Below are 13,229 nucleotides of genomic sequence, written 5' to 3' on the forward strand. Positions count from 1 at the left end.
TGCTGGCTGTATCTGGCCGTAGCTCTGTTACTGTGTCTCACCGCGTTAATGAGTTTCTGCGTGCAGTCTGCGGTGACACTGTGCAGGTGTGTGAGGTGAGAACGCATCAGAGCCACACTGCGGAGTGTGTCCTGGCACAGCGGGCAGCGGAGAGTGGGCTGCACAGCATGCTGGATCATTACATGGTTCCTCAGACGGCTGAGATCAGCGTGACAAAAGCGACAGAATGGGCACTGACGGACCTGAGAGTGAAACAAGAGAAAGAGAAATCGGACACGTTCGATTCACTGATAACAAAAGTGTCATGAAACACTGATCCATAATACAAAGCACATTTTTTAGGAGTAGGAGGAGGTCTTATCTAACCTGCTCTGAGGGGATCTCATCCTGCGCTCTAGGGCGTTTGGCAGGCACGATGTCGCCCATGTCTCCAGACGCAGAACGCTTGAGACTGACACACAGCTCATTCGGTTTCTTATGTTCATGCATGGTTGCTTCTGATGAGGGAAGAAAAAAATATTTGATATGAATCTCATCGCATTGTCTGGAACGTACAATTTACAATCGATTCGCAGATTTCAGAAGCATTTTGTATCATCAGATTTAAGAGCAAAGCCACTCGGGAGTTCATTCTGACCCGTTTTATCCCCCTCTTTGCTTGCGCGTTTGGTCTGGTCCGTCTGGTCCGAGGTGATCTCAGCGGGTGACTCCATCTCGTTCACGTCTCCTAAAAAAGGGGTAGGAGGGGAGTTGAGAAAGAGAAATTCTTAACCACAATCTAACGTGTGTACAGTTTTACTATTATCTATTTTTATTCAATATGCATTCAAAATGCGTTATTATGCATTCAATATGTTTTTTGGGTTTTTTTGGAAAGTAAATGAAATAAATAACTAAGTAAATACACAAACAAATAAATAAATGGGTCATCTTTTTTTTGGAAAAGAGTGTCTGACTTGCTTTGTTTTAGCAGCGTGAGATTAAATTCTAACCTATAGGGGTCAGTCTGCACTATCAGGGTCCTCACTAGCTTTGATACAAATGGTTCAAACACACAAACACACACACACACACACACGGAGAACAACCGCTATTTATGTAGACAAGTGACTGCTTCACAGACGCCATTCTAAAGAAAAAAAGAAAGAGATAACAGATAAAAAAAAGGGGTCTGTTGTCATGATGTCAGCAGCCTCATCTAACCGAAAGGGGCTTAAAAGTCACAGGAGGGGGATAATAGTGCACGAGGTCATGAGAGTTCCTCACTCGCGGTGCACAAATTGGAGCGAACTGTAAAATCATTTGTAAAACGTGATAACAGGCTCGGCAGCTTCTAAAAAAAAAAAAAAATACGAGAACATTCATATTGTTCACAACTCTGCCACTGTATGTTTTTTTCTTCACTCTTCTTCCTTCGTAACGGCTGAAAGCCGAACCTTTACAAAAGAGGACAGAAAGATACTCTGTTGTTCTTTTTGCAGTGTCTAAAAGAGGAGAAGACACAGTGCCTCAGGACATGCACTTCACTCCGTCCTCCCCACAGCACCCACCCCTCTCAGCCGTCCCCTTTCTCGCCTGCTTTTTTTTCTGGCTTTCTGCTTCTTTAGCGCAGTGATTGTTCGTGGACGTGGGGGAGGGGTGGAGAGGAGAAGAGCTGATTTGGGTAGGTGTTTGAGGATTAAAGTCGGCCAAGCCAGAGGAGACAAAAAAGCCATGAGGGCTGTCATAACAGACCAATCAAAGAGCAGCTGAGGGATCCACTAGCCGTTCTCAGAGAGCCTGATTATAACAAAGAGAAAGACGGACTGAGGGAGAGGCCAGCTGAACACCAATTATCCTGACAGCCGTGCTATTGATTTCCTATCAGACTTACACAGCCATAAACACAGGACACATAATCTGAAAGAGTCAAATCCGCTCTGCTTATGAATGCTCCGCTGGTCATGCCACACACTCTTACTCACAAATAAACGCTTTTTTTGTTGGTGGATTCTTTTAGTTGGACATTTTAACCATTACCAAATTATAATGACAAGAAGAACAAGCGCATTAATGTAAAAATTACGAGATGTGCCAAAAGAAAATGCGCCAAAAAATAAGGCATGAGTTGAATTTCTACAAAATGGGATGCACTCAAGAGAATGAGTCGTTAATAGCGGTTAAGACGCTCCGGTTATGACTGTATTTAATATCTATTCTAATGAAATTCAAAGCAAGTGACAGTAATTTCTTTCAAATTCGGTGATAATGATGTGCAGCTATCATCACTTAGCACAATGCATGTTTCATATTTCCACCATTTAGATCATTAGTGGAGAATCTGCAAAGCAATTTTCTTTCACTGGGAAAAAAAAAAAAAAAAAAAAAAAAAAAAAGATCTAATTTCTCCAGCTATAAAAACAAACGTCTGGACTGATTAAACTTCTATAATCAAAGCAGTGCTTTTCTTTTGGCTTGTTTTCATTTTTGCACAAAAGAAAGAAGGGAATAAAGAGCAAATGAATCCGCATCGGGGCGCTGAGGTCAGCCTGGCCAATAATGAAGTGATAAAATGCACTCACACGTGCTAACAGACTCCATACGCACTGGCGGCACACACCTCATCAGCACTTCCTGCTCGGCTCGGGGATCGGTATACAAATGCTTTGCGCCATTGATCCGTTATTGATTACAAATTAGGAAATGCCCTGGTGTTCTTACAGAGATCAATAGTGAGCCATTGAGGCACAGTGATCCACTCCAGCGCTGTTTATTCAGCCGCTGCTTCACTGAGAGACTCGGCAAAAGCCAGTCACTTATCACGGCTTTCCCTTCACGCGCCACACGGAAACGTAAGCCGAAAGGTTTTGTTTCGTTATGTCTTCACTGTGCTGTGTCATTTTATTATTACGCATTTTGATCCGAATTAAAGGAAATTCGCATGCTCGGGAGAACGTCTGCCAGAGCTCTTTGATGATCTTTTGGCAAGGACAAAAGCTGGCATTAGGGCTCGTGTTTGTTAATGGTTACCGCAATGTTGGCTTTCAATTACTGGCATTACAGAAGGCTGTAACATGCAAACGAGACCTCGAACAAATCGCTGAACAAATCTCCATGTGGTGGGTCTACCTCCCACAGCCATTTAACCAGCTATTATTGCGAGGGTTAGATAAATCACGCACCGCATCATATGAGGCTTCTCTAAACTGACGCTATTTTTCGGGTTAAAAGAACACTACTTTTAATTTTGCATTCGACTGAACAATGTAGCAAGCTGCAAAGCGTTTTTGTGGTCACAATATTGCTCGTATTGTGCGAAAGTAATAACGTTTCACTGGAAATCCGGTTGAAAAAGGTTTTAACAACAAACTCCTGAACTTGTGTGACCCTGACCAGGATAAAGTGCTTATCGGTTTATTAACAAATTGTAAAAATGATAAATTAAATAAATTCTCAGTACAGAACAATTGAACGCATTCTTTTAAAAAGAACTTGCAAATCGCAGCAAACCTCTGGATGCACTCTTCCACGGGCCTCCAGTGTCTCTCATCTGTGTTCTTTCACCATCAATTTTTCCCTTTAGAGATTAATTAGATAGCATTAATTAACTCATTGCTCATTAGTAGGTGAGGCCTTTATCGGCTGCATTGACTGGACACTGCCCGTGGTAAAGGCTTCCTTCTGGGCAGCGAGGATGTAACAAGTCTGATTATTGGCAGATGAATTAACACAATCAATTCCTGCCATTCTCAACAAAAATCTCTCACTCCCATTCACTGCCTCTTTCTTTTGCTCCTCCTCGGTCCGAATGCAGGGATTGAGCTTTTGTTTAAGCTATTAGTGGAACCGATTTGAGGTTTGAACCGAATGCTAATTGACTCTACCAGCCGCTTCTGTCGATTTACCCAACAGTAAATAACCACACACTTCCTTGTTCTCTTTACGTCCAGCTTTGCTGTTTGTCTCCCGGCCCCTCCCCCTCCCCCTCGGCTGTTCTTCCATCTTTTACAGACGCTCCCAAGAAACAGCATCACAATATGGGGGAGCAAACCAGAGCATAATTTTGTAATATTTTCTACATTCTGGATGACATCACTATGTAATTTATATTTATATATATACAAATCAACACAAACGACACAAATCTTTAATTGTTTGGCAGATATTCTACCGAATTCATATGCATTAATAGGAATTGATTTATAAAATACTACACACCAGCAGAATAAGCTTAAAGTGTCAGACATTGTATGGCCTCATAATGTCAATAACTGTCTGCGCATTAATTTATACCAAATGATATATGAAAAATCTTGTTGAAAACTGTAACCGTTAGTGTTTGTGTAGATGAAGATTGTGCAAATGATTCTTGGCATTAACATAATAATAAAAAAACATGTAAAGTATAATTGAATAACTGGAATATTAACTATTTTTATATATTGTAATATATTTGGCTTTTTTTTCACCCAAGCATGTACCATAATCATCCCCAAACACTTATCTTTACTCCGTTCAACCAAGTATGCAAAATGTAAAGAGGAATTTCCAGAACTTTCCAGAAATTTCGGCTTTTTTTTTGTTGTTGTTTTCAAAGCCCTGGCCTGAATGTTCGCCGCATATTTCACATACAATATTTCTATTGTTGGAAACGTGTGCATGTCCCACACTTACCGTTATCTTTAGCATGATCCTTTCTGATCTCAAAGATGGCACTGAACTCCTCCTCCTCATCCTGGAGCCCGCTCTGGATTCGCTGCAGTCTCAGAAGTCCCTCCCCTCTCTGGTGGCTGAGCGAATTGGCATGCTGCACCAGGCTCAGGCTGTTTTGGGTGGAATAATCGCACAGCACACAGTGCAGAGAGCCACCGTCAGACACGGCTCCTTCGAACTGCTGCAGGTACTGCGGAAAAAAGAAAGATGTGAGATGTGCTGGTCAGGTGCTTGTTTACTGACGTGTATCTCGAGGAACAAACATTAATAAAGAAATATACTAACTCTGTATATACATCAGTTTTACAGTGAACCATCTATGCAGAGGCAGTAACATATGAAGGTTAAATAAACAAATACTTATATTGTTATAAACCTAAATCGTTAGACCTCAGGACGGTTGATCCGACAGCATACTATATACTAATTTAACTGAAAATTATAGGATACATACTAAAACCCAACCACACTTAGGCGATGTCCACACTAATACGTTTTCGTTCGAAAATGCATACTTCTCGCTCATATTTTTTTTCCGTCCACAACAAGTTATTATTATTTTTTTGAAAACCACCTCCGAAGTGCATCCATTTAAAATCGCAGTTTTCGCGTCGCAGTGTGGACTGTGAAAATGAAGGCTTTTTAAAAAAGACGACTCGTGGCGGTGCCTTTGCTTGATATTGCCACAAAGTTTCAAAGAGTCGGACGGCAAATCAACACCAGGCGGAAATGACGCAGGTCGAAGCGTTACCAGGCGGTACCACACGTACACGTTTTCAGGCATTTCAGTGTGGATAAGCAAATTTTGGAGAACGATTTTAGATTTATCCGAAATAGTGTAGACGTTGCCTTAGCATGAGGAAAAAAAACTATACTTTGCACATTCTATGACCCTTTAATGACCCAAATTCTAAAATAACAATCCCAGAATTCACTTTCAAACTGTTAAAAAATAAGTGTGTATTGCAATGAAGTAAAAGAAGAAAAGCCATCATGGTGTTCTAAACTAGATAGAGATCTTAGCTGACTTGTTTTCCTACAGCGTTAATTTATCCATGTTGAATCCAGCAATCCAAACATTATAGAGTCTTGTGTGAGCTGCAAAATAACAAGATTGTTCCTTATACCACATTCGAATACACGGGGAGAAAGACCAGGTATGCGTGCTTTACTGAACGCTAAACTCATTGGATATGTACTGGGCTAATGGGTCACATTAGCAGGAGGGAAAAATAACACACCATCAATCTCCATTACTAAACAGACCACAGAGGCCTGAGGGCAAGATCGCAATTTCATCCTCAGCTTGCTTAGCTCGTCCCGGCAGTCCCATGAATGAGCAAGAAGGTCTTAGTTCTACCTATAACAAGTTGATGGAAAGCAAAAGTTCCAGATTACTTGTTTAGAGAAGGTTAACTGTAGAGTGTGTGGCCGTCTGCAGGTTGAAGCTGGATGATAGGAATGACAAGAGCACGTAAACGCTGTCTGGTGTGAAGCAGAAGATGATGGTTAACATATATTTGACCCTCAAAGTGACTGACTACACTGCAGTAAAACCATCCAACAGGCAGATATAAACTTTTATTCATGCGAATGATTGATGTCAGTCTGACAATAACAACCTAGTGATTGATAACTCTTGTTTTAGAGCACAAAAGCTGAAAGGAATTAAACTTCGTACTGTGCTGTTTGAAAAGAAGGGCCAATGGTGTGCTTGATCATATGATGCTGTCCAGTATGATTCCAGTTCAAAGTTAAACGTTCTATGATAAGAGCATGTCACAAAGTGTTTCTGTACTTTAATCAAATTGTCAGTAATTCATTTTTATGATTAATAAAAAAAATTCCTTTAATTTTAAAGTAAATCAGGTAGAATGTATTTTGACTTACTTTAGAGCGACCTCTCAGTTTTGTCAGTTATTAAAACAAAACAAAACAAATGCAGCTTGTCATGTTGCAGAGAATCTGGAATGTGGCACGTCTATGGCAGGAAACTTACGGTCTGTTAGCGCCAACACTGGAGACTCCTTTTATTAATGTTTAATATACATCTTAAAAAACATCTAAACGTTTAGACTTTTCCTGTTATATAACACTTTTTCACTCCATTTCCTATTAGCCTTAGGTTATGTGGTGTATCCTGTGAGCTGTGACTATAAAAGCAATATGGAAATAGATTCTAAGAAAGACAGTTCCTCAAGACTTGTTTTGACAATTAACAGTTCAAAAGGATGTGAAAAGGAAAAGGATTAACATTGTTTTTAAATTAAAAAAATTCTTGGTTCAAAAGCATATTTTGAGAAGAACTCGAGAAGAATTTACCTTGTAAAGTCTCAAGCTGGCCTTGTGTCTGGAGTTCATTGTGTGTAGTTTCAGTTTCTCCATGCTGTTGGCCTCGTATCTACATGCATTACACCTTAGTTGCACTTGGACACCAGCAGCAACACACCTGAGCATCCACTCCTCCTCTTCCTCTGAATTTCCATGGCGTCTGCTGGCTTCTTGAAGGTGTGCTGCAAGCTGGTAACGCTGTAGGTGCTTATCTGTTTGGCAGTGCAACTGGAAGTTAGCCCTCAGAGGTGTGGCATAATGGCATAGCCGACAAAGGTGGGCGTCACCGGTTGTACCTCTCCAATCAGCGTCAGGAAGCGAGCGTTGCGTTGCCAGGTGCTGACCGAGAGCAATCAAGCTGTCTGAGGAAAAATGACTGCACAGTGCACATCCAAACAGTGCCTCTGGAGGGTCTTCATCTACTGGCTTCAGAGGTGACTCCTGCATGATTTCTCCACCAGGTTGCATTACACTGGTGGGCTCGGGAAGCCTGGTCTGGGGCTGGCAGTATGGGTAGAGCTCGGCGGCATTTTGCCGGTGCTGGCGCTGCATATGGGCCAGGTTCTGCTGCAGAAGGAGCATGTTGTGTGTATGTTTCTCACTGGTCATGTGTATACGAAGGTTGCGCGCTACATTGGTTTCGTAGTCACATACTTCACACCGCCATGATGCACGACCCTGTACTTTAGAAGGAGCTGGGGAGGGGGTCTGGGTGGGAGGAGTGTGAGACATGGAGTTAGGCTGTACTGTTGAAGCATCTGGACTTGTCTGCGACTGCAAATTCTGCATATTGTTGAGGTGTTTATCGGACTGCATGTGGATGCTCAGGTTGCCTTTGGTGGTGGTGGAATACTGGCACACCTGGCAACGAAATGGTTTGTACCCACAAGTGTAAGTCTCCCCTCTAGCCAGTCGTGGGTGGTTCTGCCCACTGACACAATATGGACACTGTCCATCATCAGATTCATGATGTTTCTCTTTCATATGAGCCTCAAGAGTCTGCTGGTACTTGTAGTGCCAATTGCATTTGGGGCATTTTAGCGTTTTGCAGGAGTTGCGTGAGTGTGTCATGTTTACTTGGCTCCCAAAATTGTAAGAGGATCCCTGGACAATGTCCTGACCAACAACAAAATCATGTTCACCCCCAGAAGACAAACTTCCTCTAGACCCAACAGATTCCACCTGTAAATCATCAAACTGAGATTTGATATTCTGGGTTAGAGGAGGCGTAACAGCGGATAAATGAGAATTGCTATGGTTGCTAGGTAGGTCAGAGTTGGTGACATCTGCCGTGTTGTCATTGCACAACTTGCCATTTGGTTCTTTTGCCATGGCACTGCCCTTCTCTGACGAGTTATTTGGTTCCATTTCCATCGCAATCTCTTGGTTGGAAAATTCTTTTGAAATAGTGGCGGTGAATGAGGCTTGCACAGTAGAGGATACCAGAGAAGGGCCGTGGCAGTTAAAGCTTGTTCCACACTCTAGCTCAGAGTCTGTAAGAGATTTGGTGTTGTTCATAAAGCTGGTTGCTACTGTGAGAGAGTTGGGAGATTTGGGATTGCTTTGGTTTGAAAGAGCCGGTTCAGTAATGTGCCCTTGTCTACCACTGCTGCTAATACTGCTTGTACCATCCTCCACAGTGGAAACTACCTCTGAACTCAACCTCTCCTCTCCTTCTCTGCTACCTCCACCATCATCACTACTCCTCTGTGGGCCCTCTCTGCCCAGGGTTGAAGGGTCTTTGGCAGGGCTCAACACTGAGGTAGGAAGGGGGACTCTGGGTAAAGAGGGCTGAAGAGGAAGTCCTGGCTCAGAGATCTGGAGGTGCTCCCTGTCCCCCTGGCTTAGCATAGCCACCATGTTGTGCTCTAAAGCTGTTGTTGTTGTTAACTGGGTTGGCACGTTGCTAGTTTTTGGTTGTAGGAAGCTTAGGAGTGGGTGGTTACTGGGACCTACAGGCTGTAAAATGGCACAGGTGGGCTGGAGTGAGAGAAACTGCTTTTCCTCCTTGGTAAGCATGATCTTGTGGTGCTGTGAAACATGAAGTCTAAAAGCATGCGTGTGACTGAATGACAGGCGACACAAAAAACACACCAAGACGGGTTGTTCTTTGCCAAGCAGTGCCAGCTCTGCTTCAGAAGAACTCGTTCTGGCAGGAGCTCTATCTTTGGATTGGCAGTTCAGCAAAGCAAGAACATCACCAGTCAGGTGGCACCAGTTCTTAGGGTGGAAGACATGGAAGCTTTTTAAGGTAGAACTTTGGGAAGAAGACAAATAGCAAGTGTTGACAAAAGGTGGATGAGATGAGGATGGAACCACATTGCATGGCAGCTGACTTTGGCTCTCAAGGATGTAAGCAGAACCATCAGCCTGGTAGATGATCTGACATTCTACTTCATCAGCTTTATCACCACCAGCATTGTGTCCTTCACTTAAATCTTCTTTTCGCTCTAAGAACTCACCCTCAGCACAATCATCGACCGGTTTGTTATCAATCCCCTCTTCCTCTTCATGTCCTTCTCCGAAAGCCCTCCTTTCTCCCTTGCTTTGCCCCTTCACTTCTTTTCTCCACCCTGCTTCACCCTGAGTGGATGGGCTGGCCAAATTAAGCTGAGAGGTGCTTTCCCTCTGTAGTAGAAGTAGCATGGAAGATGGTGGGCTGCAGATCCCTGGAGGCTGGTTGATACAAGGGCCAGAGGTTTCGTCATCTAAGACAGTGTCACAGCGCTCCATACTCCCAGTTACTGGACATTCTCAGTCCACCCAGACCTGTTGAGAGAGAAAAAGAGGTACAGAAGCAATTTTAGATAAAGATCATAAATACGTTGTACACAAAAATAAATGGCACAGAAACAAAACCATGGATATTCGTTAAACTGAAAACCCAAACACTGAAATCATTTGGAGAGAGAGAGAGAGAGAGAGAGAGAATGAATTTCAATAGGCAAGGAGACAGAAAACACTATGCTGCAATCAATAGCTTTTTGCATCCCTGAAAGCTGAATATTACATGAGGAAAGTTTCTTGGAATCAGGAAAATCTCTACTTTTTTCTTTTTTCTGCCTGTCAGTTCCTGTAAATCGGTCCACTTCAAAAACTTTCCAGTAAGCAAAAACACTTTCACTGTGGGGTTTCATCTACGAAAATGTACAAAGTTCAGCTTGAACCTAAAAACAAAGTTGGGCACAAACTCCAAGTAATTGGCAACTTATTTCGCTGTAATACCCAGAACCTGTATTCAGAAATTAGCACCCTTTTAGAAAACAGAATCTCCATCACCCTGCTGTAGATGTCTCCACAGAACCTTTCCTGGTTCCCTAAAGGTGAGGGATGTCTACTGAAACATGTTAATTATATGACATCTGGGTTTAAAGCACACATTAACATGCACATTGTTGTAGCAGGTTGTGGGTACCCTTATTAACGTGTGTGTTCTTTTGAATGTGTATGTGTACCTACACACACGTACGGGTAATTGCTCAGCCCTGCAGTAAAACTGCAGATTGTGCTGAGATTCAGAGGGTTATATTGAGCTCTTTCTGATCCTGGCTGCTGGAGAGGGTTAAAGTGCTTATAGGAAAATCAATAGTTTAAATGCTAAGCAACTTACTGGAAAGCCGGAGCAGGATGCTAGCAAGGCTGTGTTAGCCGACTGATGCTCAATCCAATCCTAGATAAAGTGGCTTTGCAGGCAAACATGCAGTATCACCATAGCAAGAATAAGTGCTCATATGGAGCATGCTATTTAGATACCAGTCAGACACACAATTCTTGTGAATATCGATGACTCTGTCCTAAAACATTAAACGCAGTAGTGGGCTTGGAACAAAGTCTTTATCCAATGTCTAATTCTGTCATAATCACTACACGAATATAAAGAACACACTGAGATGAAATGAATATACAGTGAATTTATTGTGTTGAAGATAAAATATACAGAAGTACAAATCCTGCTGCTACGACCAGCTTCACAAATAATCAATATTAATACCTGTACCAGTCAGCGAATACTCAAGCGTTAGTAACCCCTATACCCTCCATCCCCCCGTCTGTTTGGACAGCTGCCCCTCTGCTTCACGCTCGCCTTTGATCTCTGATTTAATGCACCATTTCCATTAGAAACACTAAGTCCATTCAGGAGGCAAAAGAGACTTCAAAAAAAAGTGAAAGAGACCGGGAGAGAGAAAGGCTGCAAGACTTAACAAAAAAAAAGAAAAAGAAACACTGAATCCGTCAGGCTAGGTTCAGAGAGAAAGAGAGAGAGAATAGGTGGGACTGTGGTGAAAAAGAAGCTTTTACACTATTTTTAAGAACAAAAAGATTGTAATTCTAGATTTTATACCTTGAAAGCCAAACAAAGGACGAGACCTGAAAATGGAAAGCTGGTGTGTTTCTTGAATGACACGCCCAAAAAAAAAGAAAATGACATGCACACTGAGGGTCAAAAGGATTGAAACAGGAAACGAGAAAGTGGAGCTCAGGAGAGACTCTCTGTGGCCAAAGCAGTTCTTTTTTTAAAGGTTCAAGAATCAAATCAATATAAAACTAGTGCTTCAAAAATTTCAGGGAGTTCGACATAAAAAAAAAAGATAAACCCTAAACCCTAACATTTCGATATTTTGGACACCAAATCTTTTCATTAGACACGTTTTTACTAATGTGATTCGCATTTACAGAAACTTGAACAGCCAGTGGAAATTTGTGAAAGACAATGACAAAGTAGTTGTTTCTTCTGATTATAGAGGAAACAGTGCTAACTTCAGCTAGCTAGCGTTTTGCTAGTAGCTGAACGTTGAGCTAGTGCTCCAACGAAGAACAAGAACCCATCCCAGCGAATCTTCAACATAATGAACAGATCCTCCAAAGATACTATCAACTTATGCTTTGAAGGATTTTGGCGGTGACCTGAATAACTTGTGATGCCAAATAAACTGCTAACAGGACTGAATTTCTGAGCTTGAATCCTATTCAATTTAATGCTTTTTTAAATAAATATGTTGTCTCTAAATAGTGCAAGTTTTTGTCCAATCATTGTTGTCGTTGCAATGCATCCATTTGTCCATTTCATAGATCAAGTGCTAGGGCTATTAACTGTATCCTAGCAACAATATAATCAACCTACTCACTAAATAGGCTGATATAGAAAATTAATCAACAACAGGGTAGTGTGATGTGGAATGCCATGAAAACCATGGCAATTTGGTAAATCATTTACAGCTACATGGAACGTCAATCAATCCCTTCCTTTCTTTTCAAGAGGAAAAAATTCTACTTTGTAAAAAGTGTTTATTATATAATTCTGACTATTAAATTTTAGATTGCACGAATCCTCAACTATAGAAATGAAAATAAAGCGCAGTAAGACGTCTTGTCCAGATCCAAGAACAAATAAGACGGCATCCTGTTAGAATCAGATCTTAGTTTTTATCTGTCACACTAATTATGAATCTGGAGTTGCAATGGTCCCGAAAGTACCACAGTTTTACAACTTTTTGACGTTTCATTTTCAGTTCAATACTCTGAAAAAGTGATTTAAGGTAATTTTTTTTACTTCTTGTGAAATATAACAAATTGGATTTATATGATTTATTTATATGATGCATTTATTTCAGAGAGAGAAAAAAACTGTGCTGTATTTATGCTTGAATCTGCACTAGGGAGCATGTATATGGACAATCAGCAGCTAATTTGTAATCAAGTGGATTTTACACTCATCAGTCTAAAACATGTAATCCCATAAATCAGAAAACATATAACCAGTTTATCGTTATCTGGCGTTTTAAAGGCTATTTCTCCCCTCGGTTTAATAAATCAAAATAATCATCTAATAATAAATAAAATCACAATGTTCAGCATTTAGATTATTAAGGAATGTTAAACACTATCTGACCCTCATGGTGTGCATTTCTTCAGTTTTTTGTGTGTTTCTGGGATTTTACTGCTTTCTATCTTGTCATCAGTAAATGAATGGAGAGAGAATGGGATTTAGGTCAGATGACGTGACTTGGCCGGTCAATAACATTCCACCCTTTGGCTCTGAAGTGCTTCAGCAGTGTGTTTCTGGTCATTGTCTTTGCTGAAACACTGTCCTACGAGTTGTAAGGCATTGGGTTGGTGCTATTCAGACGCCATCGTATCTTACAGATGAAATTTCTTTTGAATTACGACTGCATTCGACTCGATCACTCTGGTACAGTTTAAATTGT

The 13,229-nt window shown here is 41.4% G+C and overlaps 1 protein-coding gene across 1 annotated transcript in view; it reads right to left on the reverse strand.

Moving 5' to 3' along the window:
• zfhx3a (zinc finger homeobox 3a) overlaps positions 1-13,229 on the reverse strand; it is a 30,553-nt gene that overhangs the window by 12,100 nt on the left and 5,224 nt on the right. The window contains exons 2-6 of the mRNA XM_046864342.1: positions 7,015-9,792; positions 4,654-4,882; positions 638-727; positions 367-497; positions 42-242 (exon numbers count right to left, since the gene is read on the reverse strand). Of these exons, the coding sequence (XP_046720298.1) occupies positions 42-242; positions 367-497; positions 638-727; positions 4,654-4,882; positions 7,015-9,756 (3,393 nt within the window). The 5' untranslated portion in view covers positions 9,757-9,792. The remainder of the gene's footprint in view (positions 1-41; positions 243-366; positions 498-637; positions 728-4,653; positions 4,883-7,014; positions 9,793-13,229) is intronic.

Source organism: Silurus meridionalis, chromosome 13 (genome assembly GCF_014805685.1).
Source record: "Silurus meridionalis isolate SWU-2019-XX chromosome 13, ASM1480568v1, whole genome shotgun sequence".
In the NCBI taxonomy this organism is placed as follows: domain Eukaryota; kingdom Metazoa; phylum Chordata; class Actinopteri; order Siluriformes; family Siluridae; genus Silurus; species Silurus meridionalis.